Consider the following 23,326-nt stretch of genomic DNA (forward strand, 5'->3'; position numbering starts at 1 on the left):
CTCTCAATAACAACATGAGTCAGTTTCAAACCAACAAACAATTGAGAAAACTAAGGCTTTGTATCAGATTATCAATCCCTTGAGCCACCCATTTCCATACTTTCCCTCATCTATTGCACTGACTACTTCACATTGAGACAAAGTCCTGTAGGACACTTTGCTCCAATGGCTCAGAATTATATAACTATTCCTCTCTCATTAATATACCACATACATTCCTGTCTCCACTTAATACACTGCAATTTTTACCCACTACAACAATGTACACACAAAATACACGGGTCCATGTCCACAAAGGCAGTGTTGATACAGGATCCTTATCAAATTTTTGGCTTGCCTGCTAAATTGCTAAAGTTTGTAATGTTCAATAGGACTCGTCATTAGTGGGATCTAAAAAGGTTCTACTGTATTATGTGTAGGAATAAATCAACACACGAGACAAGAGGTTCAGTGTTATCCAATCACTTTACAGCACCTACGTTGTTTTAGAAATTCACATCTGGGATGATTCCAGAGATGACAGATTAAAAAAAAGAAAAAAGTCTCAGAAAGAAAGTTATCTACACTGATAACATAATTAGGGATTAATTAGTATAGGGAGGGTACATACTGTTTGTGACATGCTGTCAAGCACAGGATGCATTTGAAGCAAAATTTGTTATCTATTTTTGGTCCTCTTTCTCAATTTCTCTTTTCAAAGTAAAGCTATATGGAACTCTGCCCCCACCCCAACATTCAAGCATATCCCTGTTCCCAGGAAGCATGTTCCCAGCAGAAAATGTTAGTACACTGTTCATAGATCTCTATTTTCAATTTTCTGACTCCTCCTTCCTAGGAAATTGGATCACTTCTTCATGAGTCTCTTGCTTAGACATGCCAAAGATATTGACAATGGTAAATTCACAAAGAACAATGCATGAGGTATTTGATACTTTTGAAGCTTTTTATTTAAAGTAAAACTGTTTCATATTTAACCATTAAGACACTTCTGAAACATCTTATCCACAATACTTTTAAATCTAAGTTTTCCAGACTGAAATATTTTCTGTATATTTTAATCCTAATCAGCACCACTTTTGCTGTTCCATTTCTCTTGTAGCAGTCATTTGCTGTGCCAAACGGTGTGGTTACTCTGTAATATGGACACACATCTCCTTAGGACTAGGTTGAAACCACAAGGTTCAGACTTTCTTCAGTCGGATGGGCAGCACACATCATGCGTCACCAACTATGTTTCAATCCAGTGACAATGTTGGGATGCTTACAAGTAACCATTCTGCATGCTGTGAAGGTTAGCTACAGGTCACACGCTGAAGTTAATCTGCATGGCTATGATAGAAGCACAGTTCAAAAAAAATCTCACGCTACCATGAAAAAAATTGCACTGCATCTGTTTGTACAAGCAGCATAGAGGAATTTGTTATATAATGTTCCCCATGTGCAGTCAACATTATGATTATATGTTCATATACAACAGCACCTTCCAGTAGCTCCCAAAGCAATTTGCAAAATATGCTGACTGCATAAATCTTAAGTAGGAATCACTTTGCCCACCACTGAACTGTGGCCTCCTGTAGGGTGGAACATATAACTGTTGACGAGTACACATGGACCCCACTTTCCCTTTAGGACAGGAAATGAAGAATAGATACCAGATTTAAAATCATAAGGGGAATTTTACTAGGCAGACTAGATTTAGCTATCCAAACACATTAGAACCTATTCAATTTCATTATTACCAATATATATATTATATATATATATATATATATGTAGATGTTTTGTCTTCAATGGGACTTGGGGCTGCTCAACACCTCTGAAAAAAATCAGACCATATATGTCTAGGTGTCTAAAAATTAAGAACCTAAAAAGCATACGAGTTTGAAAATCTCAATTATCAATAACAAAATCTGCCAATACAAAAAGGGTATATGAATAATAGCATAGTAAACCCTATGTAAGTAATCAGAAATACAGTGTCAGATTGATAGCTTATGAATTTCTCATGTCATATCATTCACACACATCAGTTAAAGAAGCAAACTAGTTTCATGAAAACTCCAACCTGAACATTGACATAAGTTTTAGATATACACTTACTATTGTAAGTATTGCAACAACTTAGTGAGTAAATAAATACTTAAGAAGTTTGGATCTTAAAGAACAAATTGGTGCAGTGAATTACATACAACGAAATATGGTGGCTCTAATGGTGACAGACTCCAGGACTTGAATGGGGCACTAGTAGCTTATGTTGTCATCAGATCCCCTCATTGGAATTATTTCATTGGAAATTCCCATTGTTTCCATATGATATATACAATAAACTATCATAATAGGGATTCCAAATAAAAGGCTACTCAAACTGAATTACAATTCAGTATCCATCTACTTATGATATGCACTTTGTAATGATACATTCATTCATTCCTTCCATTTATTGAGCAAATGTTCAGTATGCAAAATCTGACCTTTGCCACTCAGGTCTGATGAAGAAGTTGGTACCATTGTGGGATAGAAAGATCATCAAGATATTCAGTCTGCAAAACATACTTCAATTTTCAGTTACCCATCAGATAACATACCATGGAACAATTGCAAAAGCACTATTGCAATTTGCGATAGTCAAACAAGGACACACCAATTAGATTTTGATACAGGGCAACATTTAAATTATTTAATGGAACTCATGACTATTGTAATAATGTATTGGGCTAAAAAGTAAAGTATCACTTTCACAATTTATTGCAGATTTAAAGTTTGTAATGATAAAAATATCTGGGGTGAAATCCCGGTTCTATTGAAGTAAATGACAAAACTCCTACTGACACATTTATTAAATTTATTTGTCTCCTTTGTGGGACACTACATTAAGTAGAGATCTTAAAATGCTGAAGTGCATACCCACACACACTTTAAATGTGTTTTTAATTAATCTAATGCTAAGTGCATTTTCAAATCCAGCTTTAGATGCTAATAGGCTATTTAATATTTTATTTTATTTGAGTTTTTCCATTTACATCCATTATGTAATTTGGTTTTTGTGCACTAGAATTTTTCCACCCTCTGTTATATTCATCTGGAAAATCTCATAGTAAAGTAGAAGGTCAAGAATGGTTGAGTTTGTGACATGAACCAAACCAAGGTAACTTACATAGGGTCATGTGTCACCAACCAAAGTAACTTATCTAGTGTCAAGTAGAACCCCTAGCAAAATCCTTGTCAAAAATCTCAGAGCTCTCACAATTTATATCACTAGGGTGACCAGACGTCCCGATATTTGCTTCTTTGTCCCGCGTCCCGACCAATGTTTGGTCGGGACACTGGACAAAAAAGAAATTTTGCCCTCCGCTCTGGCGCTCGCGCCCCCCCGCCCCGGCTCCGCCCCCTCCTTCCCCCATTGGCTCCCTCCCCAAATCCCCGCCCTGGCCTCGCCTCTTCCCCAACCACGCAGCATTCCTCCTCCCTCCCAGGCTTGCACATGTGGCGCGCGTCCAGCTGCTCCTTCCCGGCGGGAGGGAGACTAGGCGCGGGGGACGCGCGCCACATGTGGCCGGGGCAGCGGGAGGCGCGTCCCGCCGGGAAGGAGCCACAGCCGCGAGCGGGAGGGAGAGGCGCGGGGCTCCCTGGCAGCAGCGGGGATTCGGCCCCTGCCGCCCACCCGGCTCCTGCCCGCTCCGTGCTGCCCCCGCCCGGACCCACCGTGCCCCGCATATGCCCGTGGTGGGCCGGGGGGCTGGAGGCTCCGCTGGGAGGGCAGCGCGTGGGGCCGGGGCCTGCTAATGCCCCAGGCCCCTTTAAAACTCTTTTTTTTTGCTCCGCCCCCCCCTTTTTTTTTGCTCCGCCCCCGTCCCGATATTTTATACTACTTATCTGGTCACCCTATATATCACCCAACTCTAACAGAAGATTTTAGCTGGAACCCTCTTCACATATTAAATAGCTAAAATATATTGCTTGAACCGATAGCTGGTTTGATTCTCTTAATGATGATTGGGATTTATAGGGCCATCTTGCTCAGTCATGCCGTTTGCTTTCCTCACTGTGAAAGCTAGTTGTTTAGTCCTTAAACAAAGCATTGTCTCATTCCCTTTTTCATTTCATGTTTCTCACTCAAATTTCCCAAGGTTTTCTAAACTTCTCTCTCTAATTAAACAGTAACGTATATGTTTAAATTTGGTGCAGTTGCTATTAAGCAGTGAAAGAACTTTAATGCATTAACTCTATTTTAATATTTCTTTAAAGTGTTTCAGTTTTACAGTATAAAACTTGAGTGCTGGAAATGGTCACAAAGCCGGATCTGAAGAGTCTTTCAAGTTAATTCAAATAAATTAAATATTTTAATTGTCCCCCTCATGCTTAGTATTCGTTATTTCTCTGGGGCTGTGGGGGGAGGAGAGGGGAACAGTTTGTAACCTTGTTCCGTATTTTGCCAAAGCAGGAGCCAATCCCTGATCAGTTTAACATAAGGCAAGTCGTATCGGATTCTCTAGGTTTGCTTTCAAGGTCTCCAGAAACACTGAAGCCAGTTTGTCATCCACCATCCGACTGTCGCTTGACAGTGTCACTGTCATAAGCTGATGCTGCAGAAGTTTCTCGTTCCCTTCTTCATCTTCCACAATCTTGAGTTCGGGTCGAGCTCGTCCCACAGCTAGGATGCAGGCTTGAGGAGGGTTTATGACGGCAATGAAGCCACTGATGCCAAACATGCCCAGATTGGAAATGCTAAAGGAAGGGGGAAAAGTTTATGTACATATTTTACATGTTATAAGAAGCTATCACTGCATTGTCACACAACCAAGATACACCCAGCTGTGGAAAAGTCACTACTAAGGGAATTTGCAGCGGCAGCCTCATCTTCCTCCAGGCAGATTAGCGCTGCCCAAAAAATGAGCAGTATGGGCTGAACAGGAGGCGTAGTTCCAGGCATCTTTGAAAAGGCCCATTCAGCACATCACAACTGCAGCCTCTAACAATGGGAGTCTGATTTCAATGTATAGAGACCCTCACCCTGGAATAAACCCAATGGGATGGCAGCAGTCAAATCTCTGCCTACTGTCTCCGATGAATGAATCCTATCTAAGGTAAGTTATTGCCTGATGCAGGGAAGTGCATAAAAGATATGATGCAAAACTATATCTAGTATTTGAATTCAGCTCCTGTACCATAGCTCAGTTCTAATGATTCACAAAATACCTACAGTCTAATATTTCACAAAAGTATGATAACGAAAAGAGAGCAAAGATGAAAGAGGCAGAGGGCAGGGAGGAGGGGGACTAGCTATTGTGCCTCAATGCCCATATATAGAATCTATAGGTCCTAAACCTTGTCTTCAGATGATGAGTACACACAACTGCTGAGGAGTGTGCAAGCTTTAAGCCACCTTTGCACCTCACCTGATCCTGGGCCAGTTGTGTGCCAGATTGGCCCCCAGATGTAACTGAGGGGTGCTTCAATTTACAAAGGTTACTGATAACACCAATGTACCAGTACAGCAGTTGGGTATCACTGGGACACAGGTAATCCCCAGCCCTACTCTGTTTCCCAAGGGCATGCCCCTATGTCACTCACTGGAGGTGGCATACAAGCCATTATGGTGACTCTATACCACCCCAGGATGGAGTTACCCCTTTATGACTAGCTACAGGAAGGATCTAGCCCAATACCTCCATTTATTTTTCAATTTATCATCCTTCTTTTGAAACCTGTGTGGTGGTGGTTTTTTCTTCTCCCCTCGCTAAAGCCATTTCTGTTAATGAGGACATCCATCCCTGCACTGCTGGATTCCCATTAGCTTTTTCTGCCGAAATGCTTATGATCATCTAGGAGATATTTTCTTTTGACAACTGCTTCAGCCTGAAAACACCATGCAAAATAAATAGTTCTGTGCTCAAGGCTGGTGTAGTCCAATTACACTACCCATACTAACAAATCTCTCTCTGTAAAAGAGCTTTATTACTAGTGTATCCCAGGACATTTTTATAGTCACCAATTATGCATTGTAAATGCACAGATTTGTGTTAATACCATAATTCTGCACAGTTAAAAAATATATATCACACTTAATCACTTAAAAAAGTCATGAAGTTCAGGTTTCCACAGCAACGTTAGCCGCTCTCTGTTTAACAGTGTTCTGTTTCTCATAAATGTAATAAATTAAGATACACGTTGAACCACAAAAAACTGAATCAGCATATGTTCAAAGAAGCCAATATAAAATTTGTTAGAAACTTAACTTCTGTATTGCCTTGCATTTAAATATTAACATTTTATTTAGCACAAACTATTTCACTTCTTCTCGTACATTAAAAAAGGGGGGGGGGGACTGTTAAATACATGTAAATTGTCCCATTTAAGTTTTGAAGTTTACATCTCAAAGATCAGAGTGGACTAAGGAGGGTTATTTCCCAGCTATGGAGCAGCTTTTGTTTGGCTGGAGACCTTTTTCTGCAAGGCTGGGTTAAATGAGGCGAGAGTGTCTTTACAATAGAAAGGTATTTTTATTTTTTTACATTATAAAGTAAATATTAGACTCTATGTTTTCCTAACTACTAAATATAATAAACAATCTCCTGCAGATGGAAATACATGCAAAATAAAAGCCAAACCCCTTTTTCTCCCTATTTTCGACTCTCAACAGACTTGGCTGTATCAAGTTGAACCTGTCTGAAAATTGTGAGGGTTCTTCTTTTGATATAGGAATCTCAGGCCTAGATTATCCTCTCTAATTTGCCAGTGTAAATTGCTGCATCTCTTTTCAAAATCACTTAATTTGCTTTCACAGATACATTGGTCGATTTTATAAAATGATGTGTTAATGCACATCAGAACTACGACTGTCTCTCAGATATTCAAAGCTCACATTGTATCTATTAAATTGGTTAAAAAAATTACCTAAAAGATCCTCCTTGGTATTCTTCAGGTAACAGTTTTCCATCTCTTGCTTTCTTTGCGAGAGCCTAAGAAAGTGAAGATAGAAAATAAAATCCCAGACCAAGTTATTTCATCACCTTGTATCTGAGTAAGACAGCACACACTGAGTATCGCACAACATTAGTAAAATTCCCTATATGCTTTTTGGTCTACACAAATATTTGAGGCAGATAGTTTTGCCATTTAAATACGACATTGAAAACAATTAGTTGCTGCAGTTGTGTAAGATGTGAGGGGTGAGACATTTTGGATGAGGTGCGTGGGGAAGAAGACTAGGACTGGTAGCCAAAGAGATTGGATGAGGAGCTGGAAGGGGGTAACTGGCACTAGCTAACATTCAAAAGAAAGATTGAGACTCTGACAGAGAGCCTGGATGTGGAGACTAGGACTGGACAGACAAAGAGAATGAGACTTGGATGAGAATCCTGAGGAGAGATTGGGGCTGGATAGGCAAGGAAAGTAGAACTGGGATGAGGACCCAGGGATGTGGATAAGACAGGCCTGGAACAGGGGCCGATTGGAGAGGATAGAGCAGAAGGGATCAAGTGTAGGCAAAACAGGCAGAAGAGTCTGTACCCACTAGAGCACACCCTCCTCCAGAGCCTGGAATGGAACCCACGATTCCAGAGTCTCACCATTCTTCTGCTGTAAGCAAATATCTGGGAAACCCACTGGCAAAGTGTCCCATCCCCCTGTAGGGCTGGTCCACCTACTACTTCTACCAGTTACTCTGTTAGTTCAGTAGCAGAGGTCTGTGTGAGAGATCGAAACCTGCTGATGAACCGTGTGTGTCAATATGAGGCCAGATAATTAAATTTGTTGGGTTTTTTTCTAGTTTGCTTTCTTAAAAAGCTAGGGAAGTACACACAAAAAATACACTAAAAGAATATTAACATTGCAATGTCAAGCACTCAAAAGTTAGAAAATGCCTTAATTTAGCCCCCTTCTGCATACACATTACTATACAGCGGGGTCGGCAACGTTTGGCACGCGGCTCGCCAGGGTAAGCACCCTGGCGGGCCGGGCCAGTTTTATTTACCTGCTGACGCGGCAGGTTCGGCCGATCACGGCCCCCACTGGCCGTGGTTCGCCGTCCCGGGCCAATGGGGGCGGCGAGAAGCCGCGGCCAGCACATCGCTCGCCCGCGCCGCTTCTCGCCACCCCCATTGGCCCGGGACGGCGAACCGCAGCCAGTGGGGGCCGCGATCGGCCAAACCTGCCGCGTCAGCAGGTAAATAAAACTGGCCCGGCCCGCCAGGGTGCTTACCCTGGTGAGCCGCGTGCCGAACGTTGCCGACCCCTGCTATACAGTCTTTAATTACATGATCACATACTATGTTTTCCCCATAGCCCTATTTCATTCAGTATACTGGATGGAGAGGGCTCACTTGAATGAGCAGCTATTCAATATTTTGTTTTCTCCTCATTATTCAGCGTGTTGCCCCTAGCCTTATTTGCTGCACACTATCCAAACCGTACTCTAAAGGCGGAATTATTAGTTTTCAAATGGGCTTGTCTATGGCGTTCATCACAATAGTATCTGAGCGCTTTGCAAACATTAATCCATCCTCAACACCCCTGGGAGATGAGGTGGGGGATATTATCCACTTTTTATAGATGGGGAGCTGAGTCATAGCGGGATTAAGTCAGAAAAATGTTGGCTCTGTGGTTCAGCAGCTGCTAACTTAACCCATATGTTTTGGGAATGCTCCTATGTCCATATGTTTTGGGCAGAACTTAATTGCAGAATTAATTAGTTCCTATCAAAACTGTGTTGCAAACTAAACAAGTAATTTTAAACCTAATGGATGTTCATTGGAAGCTAAATAAGTCTGAAAAACTTTGCCTTAGCAGAGTACTAATAATTATTAAAAGACTAGCACTACAAAAAGTGAAAAGCCAAACAGCGACCAACAACTGAAGACTGGAGCATACACATTGTAAGCTTGGTCACCATGGGAAGAATTGAATATGGTAACAGAAATACCCAGGAAAAAACTTTCAGCGATGTGGGATGCTGTCCTGGAAGTATCTGAATGATCCTATTCAATGCATGCTCCCAACACCTCTTCTCTACCAACTTCCTTCCCTCCCCACCTCTATCACCCTCCTCTAAGTATTGCTTTTATTCTTTATCTTAATTGTTTTAATAAGTTGTATCTTTATATACATTAATTTGCTTTGTCACCTTCAGAAAGGAAAAATGTATACAGACTGCAGTGCCTTCATCCATATTCTCAAAATCCTAGCGCAGGTCTGAGCCCATCGCCCTCTGATTGTAATTTTGGAAACAGTTGCTTTTTTCTGAAAAATCAGAGAGAGATGGGCTCAGACCTGCACTAAGATCTCAAGAATATGAGTGGAGGGAATGCAGTCTGTATACATTTTCCTTGCTGTAGGCAACAAAACAAATGATGGGTTTCCCACGGTTTCATCAGATATGAAGTAATATTTAGGTTTAGTTAAATTGATGGGGAAAAAAAAAAACATTCAAACTACATTGCTCCCTTTATAAAAGTGTTCTGATAACAATATATGTGGGATTTATTTGTAAGAAAAAGGTCCAGACATTTACTTACCTGCAAAAGTCATGAGAAATAAGCTGAAAGGCTTTTCTTGTTAAAAAACATAAAATCTAAATAAAGTCACTTGAAGACCATCCTAGGTAAGGCAGGATGATCTAATGTTTAGGGCAGAGGCCTGAGTTCTCTTCCTCTCTGCTGAGAGGCCTTGGGCAAGGCACTTCACCTCCCTTTCCTTAAATGATCCATAACACCTTCAAATCACTCCTCAGGACACCAGGTTTCTATAAAAGTCCTCAGAGAACAAATCCACCAATAAGTGATAATGATACAAAGCTTTTTGTGTCGGAGTGGAGTTTTGTGGAGGATTAGCTTCTGAATTTTAACTGAATTATCTCCATTTTGTGAAAAGGTGTCCAAGGTAACGGACTTTGTATGTTACAAACTGTAATAAACAAAAAAGGACAGATTGAAGGGAAATAAGGAATAGCTGATATTCCATATTTTATATAAATATGTATATAAATAAATAATGGTGTATATTTTGATTGTATCCTTTTCCCTAAATCTTTATATGTCAGATCACCACTCTCTGAGTGCAAGAATTGAATCTTTGTGTGTCTGTTGACAATGCCTAGCATATTGTGGATGCTTGTGGCATATGAGTAATGAAGAGTAATAATGCTCCTTAGTGCTGAAATGGGAATGATAGCACCCATTTTTATAAAGGTCTTAGCTATTTATGTGGGAAAGTGCTATATATAAAGTTCACTATGCACAGAACAGGTACAGGGGCTGTTCAAATTTCCTCATGCTCTGCTGCCATTGTACCATAACTCTGACCTTGACATTGTTGAATTAGCTAGCCACAGAGGTAAGAGGGTGATTCAGTCTCTATGACCATCCAATCTTCAGACTTTCTAGTGGGAGGTCAAGAAAGAGACTATAAGGAGATATGCGGGAGATTTTCAATGGCACAAATGGGAATTATGCACCTAACTGCCATAGTAACTAACTGCCCTTATGCCTTTGAAAATCTCTTCCATAAAGAAGAAAACTTGCCAAACAAGCGTGATTGGGTTTTTTTGGATAGATTTGTGGATGAGGGGAGTATATGGATGTAATCTATGTGGATTTTTGTACAGAATTTTGCACTGAATTTTAAAATTGCTCAGACAAAATCTTTGCCGAGTGGACTGAATACTGGCCATGAGCAATGGGCAATTATAACCAGCAACGTATAGAGTTGGGGGAGGTTTCTAAGGGGGCATTTCTGGATCAGTTTATGGACTGGTCTTATTTAATGAAATTCATACAGGGTACTAAATTGGACGTAGTGGCAAACAACAGTGATGACAGAGAAATAATGCAAAAGGAACTTGAAATATCAGAAATGTGAGTAGAAAACAACACAATATTTGATTTAGGATAAAGCAAACTAATACATGTGCAGAAAAACAATGTCAAATGCAGTTGCTCAATGGGAGGAAGAAATCGTGGCAGCAGCACTACTGAAAGACTTCAGGGTAAGAGTGACCAACAGATCTAAAATGAGATTGCAATGAGAAACGGCTGCAAAAAGGCCAAATATAATTCCAAGCTACATGGATGAAGGCATCAAATCATGGAGCTGGCAGATAATAGTCCCACTCCAGGAGAGGTTGGTGTGACCACTCCAGGAATACCAAGTTCAGTTCATCATAAAGATAAGACAAATTAGAGGGAAGTTTGAGGAAAAGTAACAAAATGCTGAGAGGGCTGGAAGGATTCATTTATGAGGGAAGATTAAAAGAGCTAAACATGTCTACAATTGGCTTGTGATAACTGGGGAGGATGAGGAATAGAAACTTAACAGTCTATAAAAATTTGGTATGTGTAAACACTAAAGATGGGGAAGAATTATTTATTATAGTACACAGGGATATCAGAATAAGGGATAATGATATTAAATTTAGAAAAGGAAAATATAGCCTATATATCAGGAAAAACTTCCTGATAGCAAGATCTATTTGCCTGTGAAATAGTCTCTAAGGAAGTGGTGCAAGCCCCATGGCTTGGAATTTGGAATTATACTGGACAACGCACTAAGACAAACTGTAGGAAATAATATTACATTAGCCATATAGAGATGGACTGGTTGGTCTAACATGTTTAATTGGTCAAACAGTCTCTAAATTCTAAAAATTCTTATAAATCTGGCCAATTAGGGCCAGATATGGTGATTTCTTTTTGGTGATGGAGTCACCTGCCCACTAGAAAATGAATCCAACTCATTAATTTGCAGTGTTGTAGCCATGTTGGTCCCAGGATATTAGACAGACAAGGTGGGTGAGGTAACCTTTTATTGGTCCAACTTGTGGCTAAAAGAGAGAAGCTTTCAAGCTACACAGAACTCTTCTTCTCTTCCTAGACCTGAAGAAGAGCTCTGAGTAGCTCAAAAGTTTGTCTCTTTCACCAACAGAAGTTGGACCAATAAAAGATGTTACTTCACTCACCATGTCTCTCTGAGAATCATCAACTCATTTCACACATGCTACCCAACTGTCTTGTTTAGCCACGAGTGACCAGCTAGATTTCAACCAGTGACCTAAAGGATAAACACATATTTTGTCATTAGTTCTTTGCACCAGCCAGTCCTCTTGGATTATTAAGTATTTCTGTTTTTTTGGAAAGTACTTCTGAGACAGAATTTCTCTCTGAGAAGTGATAACAGTTAAGCCATTAAATTGCTCACAAAATGAAATTTAGAAATAAACTACCATAACAATACCAAATAGGAAAACACTATTTATAAAACAAGTTTACAAGAACTCTCAGTAAGGGATTGCATGTTGCACTACACATGAATGAGGGGCAGGAAAGTCTTTTGTGAATGCTACCCAAAATCCATAAACCTGGGAATCCTGGATGCCCCATCATCTCAGGCATTGGCACCCTGATAGCAGGATTATCTGGCTATGTAGACTCTCTTCTCAGGCCCTACGCTACCAGCACTCCCAGCTATCTTTAAGACACCACTGACTTCCTAAGGAAACTACAATCCTTTGGTGATCTTCCAGAAAACACCATCCCAGCCACTATGGATGTAGAAGCTCTCTACACGAACATTCCACACAAAGATGGACTACAAGCCATCAGGAATAGCATCCCCGATACCATCACGGCAAACCTGGTAGCTGGACTTTGTCCTCGCCCACAACTATTTCAGATTTGGAGACAATTTATGCCTTCAAGTCAGCGGGACTGCTATGGGTACCCACATGGACCCACAATATGCCAACATTTTTATGGCTGACTTAGAACATCGCTTCCTCAGCTCTCGTCCCCTTACGCTCCTACTCTACTTGCGCTACACTGATGACATCTTCATAATCTGGACCCATGGGAAAGAGGCCCTTGAGGAATTCCACCAGGATTTCAACAATTTCCACCCCACCATCAACCTCAGCCTGGACCAGTCCACACAAGAGGTCCACTTCCTGGACACTACAGTGCTAATAAGCGATGGTTACATAAACACCACCCTAGACCGAAAACCTACTGACCGCTATTCTTACCTACATGCCTCCAGCTTTCATCCAGACCACATCACACGATCCATTGTCTACAGCCAAGCTCTAAGATACAACCGCATTTGCTCCGATCCCTCAGACAGAGACAAACACCTACAGGATCTCTATCAAGCGTTCTTAAAACTACAATACCCACCTGGTGAAGTGAAGAAACAAATTGACAGAGCCAGAAGGATACCCAGAAGTCACCTACTATAAGACAGGCCCAACAAAGAAAATAACAGAATGCCACTAGCCGTCACCTACAGCCCCCAACTAAAACCTCTCCAGCGCATCATCAAGGATCTACAACCTATCCTGAAGGACGATCCCTCACTCTCACAGAGCCTGGGGGACAGGCCAGTCCTCACTTACAGACAGCCCCCCAACCTGAAGCAAATACTCACCAGCAACTACACACCACAACAAAAACACCAACCCAGGAACCAAACCCTGCAACAAACCCCAGTGCCAACTCTGTCCACATATCTATTCAAGGGACACCATCATAGGACCTAACCACATCAGCCACACCATCAGGGACTCGTTCACCTGCACATCTACCAATGTGATATATGCCATCATGTGCCAGCAATGCCCCTCTGCCATGTACATTGGCCAAACCGGACAGTCTCTACACAAAAGAATAAATGGACACAAATCTGACATCAGGAATCATAACATTCAAAAACCAGTAGGAGAACACTTCAATCTCCCTGGTCACTTAAAAACAGACCTAAAAGTGGCAATTCTTCAATAAAAATACTTCAAAACCAGACTCCAACGTGAAACTGCAGAACTGGAATTAATTTGCAACTGGACACCATCAGATTAGGCCTGAATAAAGACTGGGAGTGGTTGGGTCATTACAAAACCTAAACCTAATTTCCCTAATACTAATTTCCCCCTACTGTTACTCACACCTTGTCAATTGTTTGAAATGGGCCACTCTCATAACCACTTCAAAAGTTATTTTTCCTCCCTTGGTATCCTGCTGTCAATTGAATTGTCACACTTGGTAAGGCAATTCACATCTTTTCATGTATTTATACCTGCTCCTGTATTTTCCACTCCATGCATCTGATGAAGTGGGTTCTAGCCCACGAAAGCTTATGCCCAAATACATTTGTTAGTCTCTAAGGTGCCACAAGGACTCCTCGTTGTTTTTGCTGATACAGACTAACATGGCTACCTCTCTGAAATTTGTGAATGGTTGTGATTAACATGCAGTGTGTTATATTAACAAATGCTAACTACAAAACATCTTTTAATGGGTTACACCCATCTTTAAGGGACTTCACAGATATGAGGGAAAGGATTCAAAAGCTAAACAGCTCTATAAATGTTTTAACTTATTATAATAGTTTGGAGTTTTAATGAGTTCATGAACAATGAGTTTACAGGTAGCTCAAAATGCAACATTAAACATCTGAATAAATAACCTTTGTTATAAATCCATTTTCCTTTCCTTTTTCAGGCTCTTATTTTTTCCCATGGATAAAATGTTATTTTTTGTTATAAAAAAGGCAAGTTACAGAGGGCAACATTACATTTCAAAAACTCATATTATAATGGCCAGTGTGAACCAAAAAATGTCTTACAATAGGCTAGAAATGTTTCAATACCAACTTGGAGAAAGAGAGAAAAGGACCAGTCTCTAATATTTTTACTGACACTGAAGGGACTGCTCAAGGAGTGAGGTACAATTCAGTGTCAAGGCATCAGAATGTGGCCCAAAGAATTTCCACTCGTTAGTTTTTTGGAGGTTTGCTTTGAAAAACTCAAAGGATGAAAAGGAAAAGCTGTGTGTAATTTGTTCAGAAACAAAACAAAATTTCAGTAAATTCAATTAAAATGTTCTGGTACTTGTACTGTAAGAAGGTAGATTTTAGGTTTGCTTCAAGGTAGAAATGGAGAGTTGGATCATCCAAAGCAAAGAGCAGCATATTAGCAGATGTAAATGATTTCGTTAAATTACAAAGGGGTACCTCTTATGTAGCACTGTTTTTCTGCCAAACTCCTCTTTCAGAGTCACCTGTTTGCCTACAGAAAATCTGCAGTAGTATCAAGCTCTCCCTAACCTTCTCCATAAGTGGTGATGCTTCTAGACGTTTCTTCTTTTATGAATTGGAACTTTGCATGCAGTGCAAAACATCAGAGAGTCTGCTTTTCTACTAAGAAATCAAAAATGTGCAGACATATTTCCTACTTTCTTACCTGCTTTTGTCTGCCTTGATGTTGCTTCTGCTGTCAGTCTTCTCTAAAGGAGTGACTCCTGTAGGACAGTCATGGTAGTCAGAGCCTGGTCCACAAGCTCAGATAGAGAGAGATAGCACGAGCAGGCCAGCTGCCTTAGGCCCTTCTCCAAGTACATGTCAATTTGGGGAATTCACTTACATTTGTGCTTCAGCTTCTCCATATTACAGTGTGCGTAATACTTATTCTGCTTTACTACTTTTTACTTTTACAGCACCTTCTAGCAGAGAATCATGTGCACTTCATAAATATCAATGAACTAATCCTCACAACTCCCTTGTGATATAGCTGTTTTTATCAATTTACAGATTTATGTTTGTACAATATTCTGAAACTGTAAAACACTATATAAGCATAAAGTATTTTTATGATCACAAGTGCCACTGAATCTGATGCCGGGGCCTCTGATATAAGGCGTTACTTCCATTGATAATAATGGGATCTGCCCAAGGTAATTTATGATAAAGTCATAATTACAATTGGAGACAGGATTTAAATTAACTTGTCACAACTATGAGGTATATCTGCAGTGTTGTTGTAGCTGCGCTAGTTCCAGGATCTCAGAGATACACCCAGCTGTGGAAAAGAGAGACAAAGTGGGTAAAGTGATATTGTTTATTGGACCAACTTCTGTTGATGAGAAAGAGAAGCTTTCAAGCCACACGGAGTTCTTCTTCAGGTCTGAGAAAGGTGATAACTCCTTATCTGTTCCACCTTGTATTTAGCTGTGATACTCTGAGTACTTTTCTCAGACCTGAAGAAGAGTTCTGTGTAAGCTTGAAGGCTCGTCCTTTTAGCCAAGAGAAGTTGGTCCAATAAAAAGATATCACTTTACCCACGTTGTCTCTCTAGCTATAAAGCATCTTATTTTCATAATTTAAGGTGAAGGTTTATCACGCAACAACTCTACCTTTACCCCCAAGCGAAGAATGACAAATGCAGACCGACACTCATTTCAACATGGTTTCCTCATATAGAAGTTGACCTAATGTGTTACTGTCAAGTGGAACAAATAGTTTTATGAACTTTTCTAATGGGTTTTGTCCACTAAAAGTAAAAGCTAAGGTCCCCTAGGAACAAAACAGGAGCAGCGGCAACCACCGGAATACCACCCCCACCCCCGAGCAGCAGCGACTGCTGGAGCGCGCACACACACACACACACACACACACACACACACACACACACTGAGCACCAGCATCCTGGAGCATCCTTTCTTCCCCAGCACCTACGATTTAGTTAGGGGTATTTTTAGTAAAAGTCATGGACAGGTCACTGGCTGTGACTTTTTGTTTACTGCCCATGACTTTTACTAAAAATATTCGTGAATAAATCATAGCTTTAGCAATTATTATATTTTCGGGGGGAGGGGGGATCTTGACAACACTTATCAAAATGAACATTCTGAAGTCCACTGCAAGGTATGACCCTCAGCAGATCAGAAGTAACTACAGGGCTCTGGGAGTAAGGTGAGGGAGTTGGGAGCACAGGTGGTGTTCTCTTCAATCCTTCCGGTCAAGGGTAGGGGCCTCAGCAGAGACAGATGCATCCTGGAGGTGAATGCCTGGCTGCGAGGATGATGTCGCCAGGAGGGCTTCGGCTTCCTTAACCACGGGATGCTGTTCTAGGAAGAAGGACCTAAACATAGATGGTGCCACCTATCAAGGAAGGGAAAGACCATATTTGGCTACAGACTGGATAACCTAGTGAGCAGGGCTTTGGAGCTGTGCTCCGGCTCCGCTCCAGCTCCAAGCAAAAACCTGCAGCTCCACTGCTCCGGAGCTGCTCCACGCACCAACTCCGGGCTCCGCTCCAAAGCCCTGCTAGTGAGGAGGGCTTTAAACTAGGTTCGATGGGGACAGGTGACCAAAGCCCACAGGTAAGTCAAAAACATAGAGATCTGGGAGAAGGGTCGGAATCTGGGGGGAGCATGGGCTGTTATAGCAGAAATAAGGGAGAGACAAGACAGAACTGGGGGCGGAAATCAAATCAGTATCTTAAATGTCTGTATACTAATCCGAGAAGTATGGGGAATGAGCAGGAAGAACTCAAAATGCTAGTAAATAAACACAACTATGACATAGTTGGCATCACAGAGTCTTGGTGGGATAATATGCATGACTGGAATATTGGTATAGAAGGATACAATTTGCTCAGGAAGGACAGGCAGGGAAAAAAGGGAGGAGGTGTGCCTTATATATTAAAAATGTATTTCCTTGGACTGAGATAGAAATAGGAGACAGACTTGTTGAAAGTCTCTGGGTAAGGATAAAAGGGGTAAAAAAACAAGGGTGATATCATGGTAGGAGTCTACTACAGACCACCAAACCAGGAAGAAGAGGTGGATGAAGCTTTTTTTAAACAACTAACAAAATCATCCAAACACGGGACTTGGTGGTGATGGGGGACTTCAACTACCCAGACATCTGCTGGGAAAATAACACAGCAACAATGTATTGGAGACAATTTTTTATTTCAGAAAGTGGAGAAAGCTACTAAGGGAGGAGGCTGTTCTAGATTTGATTTTGACAAATAGGAGGAACTGGTTGAGAATTTGAAAGTGGAAGGCAACTTGGGTGAAAGTGATCATGAAATGGTAGATTTTATGATTCTAAGGAATGGTAGGAGGGAGAACAGCACAATAAAGACAATGGATTTCAAGAAGACAGAAAGGAATCTATTTTTGATTAACCATCTCCCAGGAAGCAAGTCTAAGGGGAAAAACAACTGAAGACTGTTAGCAGTTTTTCAAAGAGACATTAAGGGCACAAGAGCAAACTAGGAAAGATAGGAAGTATTGCAAGAGACCACCCTAGCTTAACCAGGAGATCTTCAATTATCTAAAACTCAAAAAAAGAGTCCTACAAAAAGTGGAAACTCAGTCAAATTACAAAGGATGAATATAAACAAACACCACAAGTATGTAGGGACAAAATTTAGAAAAATCAAGACACAAAACGAGCTCAAACTAGCTAGGGACATAAAAAGGAACAATAAAACATTCTACAAATACATTAGAAGCAAGAGGAAGACCAAAGACAGAGTAGGCCCGTTACTCAATGAGGGGGGAAAGACAAGAACAGAAAATGTGAAAATGGCAAAGGTGCTTAATGACTTCTTTGTTTCCGTTTTCACCAAGAAAGTTGGTGACGACTGGACATCTAACATAGTGAATGACAGTGAAAATGAGGAAGGATCAGAGTCTAAAATAGGGACAGAACAAGTCAAAAATTACTTAGACAAGTTAGATGTCTTCAAATCACCAGGGCCTGATGAAATGCATCCTAGAATACTCAAGGAGCTGACTGAGGAGATATCTGAGCCATTAGCAATCGTCTTTGAAAAGTCATGGAAGACGGGAGACATTCCATAAGACTGAAAAAGGGCAAATATAGTGCCCATCTATAAAAAAGGGAAATAAGGACAACCTAGGGAATTACAGACCAATCAGGTTAACTTCTATACCCAGCAAGATAATGGAGCAAATAATTAAGCAATCAATTTGCAAACACCTAGAAGATAATAAGGTGATAAAGAACAGTCAGCATGGATTTGTCAAGAACAAATGGTATCAAAGCAACCGGATAGCCTTCTTTGACAAGGTGACATGCCTTGTGGATGGGGGGGGGAAGCAGTAGATGTGGTATATCTTGACTTTAGTAAGGCTTTTGATACTGTCTCGCATGATCTTCTCAGAAACAAACTACGGAAATACAACCTAGATGGAGCTACTATAAGGTGGGTTTATAACTGGTTGGAAAATCATTCCCAGAGAGTAGTTATCAGTGGTTCACATTCATGCTGGAAGGGCATAATGAGTGGGGTCCCACAGGGATTGGTTCTGGGTCCGGTTCTGTTCAATTTCTTCATCAATGATTTAGATAATGGCATAGAGAGTACACTTATAAAGTTTGCGGACGATACCAAACTGGGAGGGGTTGCAAGTGACTTGGAGAATAGGATTAAAATTCAAAATGATCTGGACAAATTGGAGAAATGGTCTGAAGTAAACAGGATTAAATTAAATAAGGACAAATGCAAAGTACTCCACTTAGGAAGGAACAATCATTTGCACACATACAAAATGGGAAATGACTGTCTAGGAAGGAGTACTGCGGAAAGGGATCTGGGGATCACAAGCTAAATATGAGTCAACAGTGAATGCTCAAATGGTCACAGCCACGAACAAGGGATATAATAATTACAATAAAACAAACCACCCCCACCTAGCACCTGGAGAAAATACTACAAATACTAAAAAATCTGAAATTACTTATTTGTTGTTGTTTTTTAATCTATCACTTCGATTAAGACACACAATTTCACAGGCTGCAGTGAGCCATGTTTAGCTGGGATTTCACTGCAGAATTTGATGGCTAAGTTATCTTTGCATTTAAAAAAGAGTGCTAAGAGAATGAATGGCACAGACTTACTACATTAATAATAATTTTAAAACCCCAACACCACTAAAGCAGCTTTAAAGACTATTTTAAAACTGCTTTAAGATCCTCATTCATGTTCATCTGGGTCATGCCATACACTTGGCTGCAAGAAGCTAAACAGCCATGATATTTCTAAGCCTACTGTACATCTGAGACCTACCTTTGCAGCGGCAGAAATTTCCTGCACTCCCTTGGCAGCAGCATCTTTTATGATTGGTGTAATGAGACCTCGGTCTGTTGCCACAGCAATAGAGATGTCGATAGATTGCAGCTGCCTGGGGCCCTCTCCATCCCAGGTCACATTCACATCTGGCATTTGCTAGAAAAGAGAAACACAAAGAGAGCCAGCTGTTAAAGGAATAATGGTTCAACAATTATTAAAAGGAAACCCCTTTAAAATGCACAGTGATATACAGCCATTCACCGAAGTAATTAATGCAGCACAGAATGCTGTTTGAGAGAACAGGTCACATCTGTCATCAGGACTGCCACAAGCAAGACAGGGATAATAAAAGACTTGCCATGTAACTCTAAGAATAGACCTACTTTATTAGCTAGCATCCATTTAAATCTACACTGTCAGCAAGTGTGAGTGTATGCCGCAGAGATGGAAATTGTGCAGCAGGGGGGCAACAAGAAATATTTATGAACACTCAGGGTCATTGGGAAACTAATGATATGCTAACAGCAGCCTCCAAATTCCATTGTTGTTCACAAGTATCACCTTTTGGATGCCTGAAATTCAAGAGATACAAAGCAGAGGGGTTTTTTTGCCAACCATGAAGTAGGGTGAGCCAACATACTGTATTTACATTTTATATGAGAGGGTAGTGAACAGATTAAAATGGAAAAGGGATGCAGAGATCCTACTAAACTTACACCAGGATAGTAATGTTAATTGCTTTTGCCCTGCTTGTTTTGGTACCACTCTAATCAAAAAAGTTGGTTGAGTTTTAACTGAGTATATTGCAAAAGGCTGAAGTCTATTATCGGTGTTAGGTTCTCTTATCCAAAAAAGCCTCACGCAGACTTCTAGGGACAGATCCAGATTGAAGTTAATTGATTAACGATAACCAATCACAAGTCCTCTTGAGTTTATCAAACACAGCAAGGTAGACACACACACACACACACACACACACACAAAGGAGAGAGAGAGAGATGGATAACTAAGGCAATTGGTAACGGGGTATTTGGCCCTTCATGTCTAAGTCACCAGTTTTAAGTAATCCTGAGGGAGGGATAGCTCAGTGGTTTGAGCATTGGCCTGCTAAGCCTAGGGTTGTGAGCTCAATCCTTGAGGGGGCCATTTAGGGATCTGGGGCAAAACAAAACAAAACTGTCAGGGACAGTACTTGGTCCTGCTAGTGAAGGCAGGGGACTTGACTTGATGACCTTTCAAGGTCCCTTCCAGTTCTATGAGATAGGTATATCTCCATTTATTATTATAGTGACCATACATATATGAGCTGTAGGCTTGTTCTGTGTCCAGTGCAAAATGAGTTATTAGAAAGTCCAATTCCTAGTGGGGAATGTCTCAGTAGAAATGCCCATCCAATCACTGGCCTAAGAACTGAACTTTCCTCACTCCTTGGTAGTCTAACATCATCATGGGATGAGATACACTGGCAAGTAGTAGCAAGAGGGACACCTGGGGGTTTATATGAAGCTTCAGACACTAGTGCTGTCATTCTAGCAATTGTAAAACCCAAATAATAAAACAACCTGGAATTGAAAAGCTGAAACTTTGTATCTTGCTGGCACTTTGAAGCAAGATTTTTTTAAAACTGTTTTGAACATCCAACATTCAGATCTCTACCTTGTCATCCCACAGATGGTACTCCTGGGCTATTTGCATAAGAGGAGAATATGCAAGAAACATTTAAACATTCTCAGATCACCTTCTTATGTGTATGAAGAGAAGAAGAATTAAGATTTTGTGATGTATTATTTTGTATCCTTAAAGAGGAATACATTTATCAGTCAGGGAAATGTAAAAGTCTCCTATTAAACCAAGTAGTAGTAGTCAAAGTTTTCTGAATTTCAAGGTTTTCATGCAATTTTGTCAAAAATTCTATTTTTGATTAACCATCTCCCATTTGATTAACCATTAGCTAGTTTTGACTCTATTGATTCTATTTTTGATTAACCATTAGCTAGTTTTGACTAGCTAATAACTGACCTTATTTCTGACATGCTATGTATATATTTGATTATTTCTGAACATTTTAAGTTACTAAAAATCAAATTTGAGTGTGGGTTGTTTTTATTAACATCACAATAGTATAATGGAGTGGGTGTAGTCTTATGATTACTAAATATCTTCCAAAACAATAAATAGCTTTTATGTAACGTACACATAAAATTAGCACATCATTAAAATACTCTCTTCAATTTTCCCTCCCCAATTTACATATTTTAATTCACAAATGTCTTCTAGTTATCAACTGCATCAAAACTGGAATAGTAATAGCCTATGTGGCAACTCATTTATAACTGCTCACATACACAATGTACTAAACAAGCTGTTCATCATCATCATCCAGTTATTAGAGATCTTTGAATTTTCTTTAAGAGCCTGGAAGACGACATGTTACTGCTGATTTTTTAATGCCCAGCAGCAATCTAATCCTTCAGTAGAAGAGCCAAACGCTGGATTAGCAATGACAGTCAACAAAAAACAAAAATGAAAAATCTAATCAACTAAAATTCAGATATTAAGAACAGAAAATCATATTTCCTAATTGGTGTAGATCATTCTGTAATAATAAATGCAGAAATCCCCTTTTAAATAACAAATGAACAACATGCATAATCCTTACACCATATGGTAAAACATACTGAAAAAAAAATCAACTGTGAAAGGTACCTGTTATAGTTGCTTTCAGAGTATATCTATACTACAGAAGGGAGATGTGATTCCCAGCATGGGCAGACAGACTTGCACTAGTTCACCTTGAACTAGCACACTAAAAATAGCAGAATGGATGTTGTGGCACTGGCAGCAACTTGGGCTAGCCACCCAAGTCCAAGCCTGCCCAATCTCTTGCGTCTGGGAATGGATGCCTAGCCTGATAGCTGCCACTGCCACAAGATGTAACATCCACAATGCTATTTTTAGCACACTTTCTTGTGTTGAGCTAACATAAGTCTGTCTACCTGCCCTGAGAATCACACCTCCAAACTGCAGTGCAGACACACTGCACCTGCTAGAAGTATTAACTTGTTCTTAGAAGTTTTTGCAATACAGATCATATCAAAAGAGTTTTTAGAACATTAACACTATTCTTTAACTTATTCTTTTATTGATAGAAGAAATGAATACATAGAAATTGAACACTCCATTTTAGTAAATTGCTGTAGATAGAAACTGTGCTATGTGCTATTTAGCAAACAGACAGTATCCCTAATGTTGGGAACAAATCTGTGGCCCTCTAGAACTTCAAAGTTATCATTGTACTATACACTATGGCCACTCAGAACTTCTTCCAATTCCAAAATCCTGGCCCCCACCATTTAAGCTAAAATAGTCTCTTGATTTCTATACAGTAGGAAAAGCAGTTGCTCATCTACTTTGGGTGCTCAACTTAAACTAAACAACAAAAATAAATAAATAAATACT

General features: G+C 40.3%; 1 protein-coding gene across 1 annotated transcript in view; it reads right to left on the minus strand.

Annotated features, from left to right (window-relative positions):
- Nucleotides 1-4,460: 4,460 nt before the first annotated feature.
- Nucleotides 4,461-23,326, minus strand: part of PDHX (pyruvate dehydrogenase complex component X) — a 108,008-nt gene continuing 89,142 nt past the window's right edge. Inside the window, exons 9-11 of the mRNA XM_065403860.1 lie at nt 19,865-20,023; nt 6,895-6,959; nt 4,461-4,725 (exon numbers count right to left, since the gene is read on the minus strand). Of these exons, the coding sequence (XP_065259932.1) occupies nt 4,461-4,725; nt 6,895-6,959; nt 19,865-20,023 (489 nt within the window). The remainder of the gene's footprint in view (nt 4,726-6,894; nt 6,960-19,864; nt 20,024-23,326) is intronic.

Source organism: Emys orbicularis, chromosome 4, assembly GCF_028017835.1.
Source record: "Emys orbicularis isolate rEmyOrb1 chromosome 4, rEmyOrb1.hap1, whole genome shotgun sequence".
In the NCBI taxonomy this organism is placed as follows: domain Eukaryota; kingdom Metazoa; phylum Chordata; order Testudines; family Emydidae; genus Emys; species Emys orbicularis.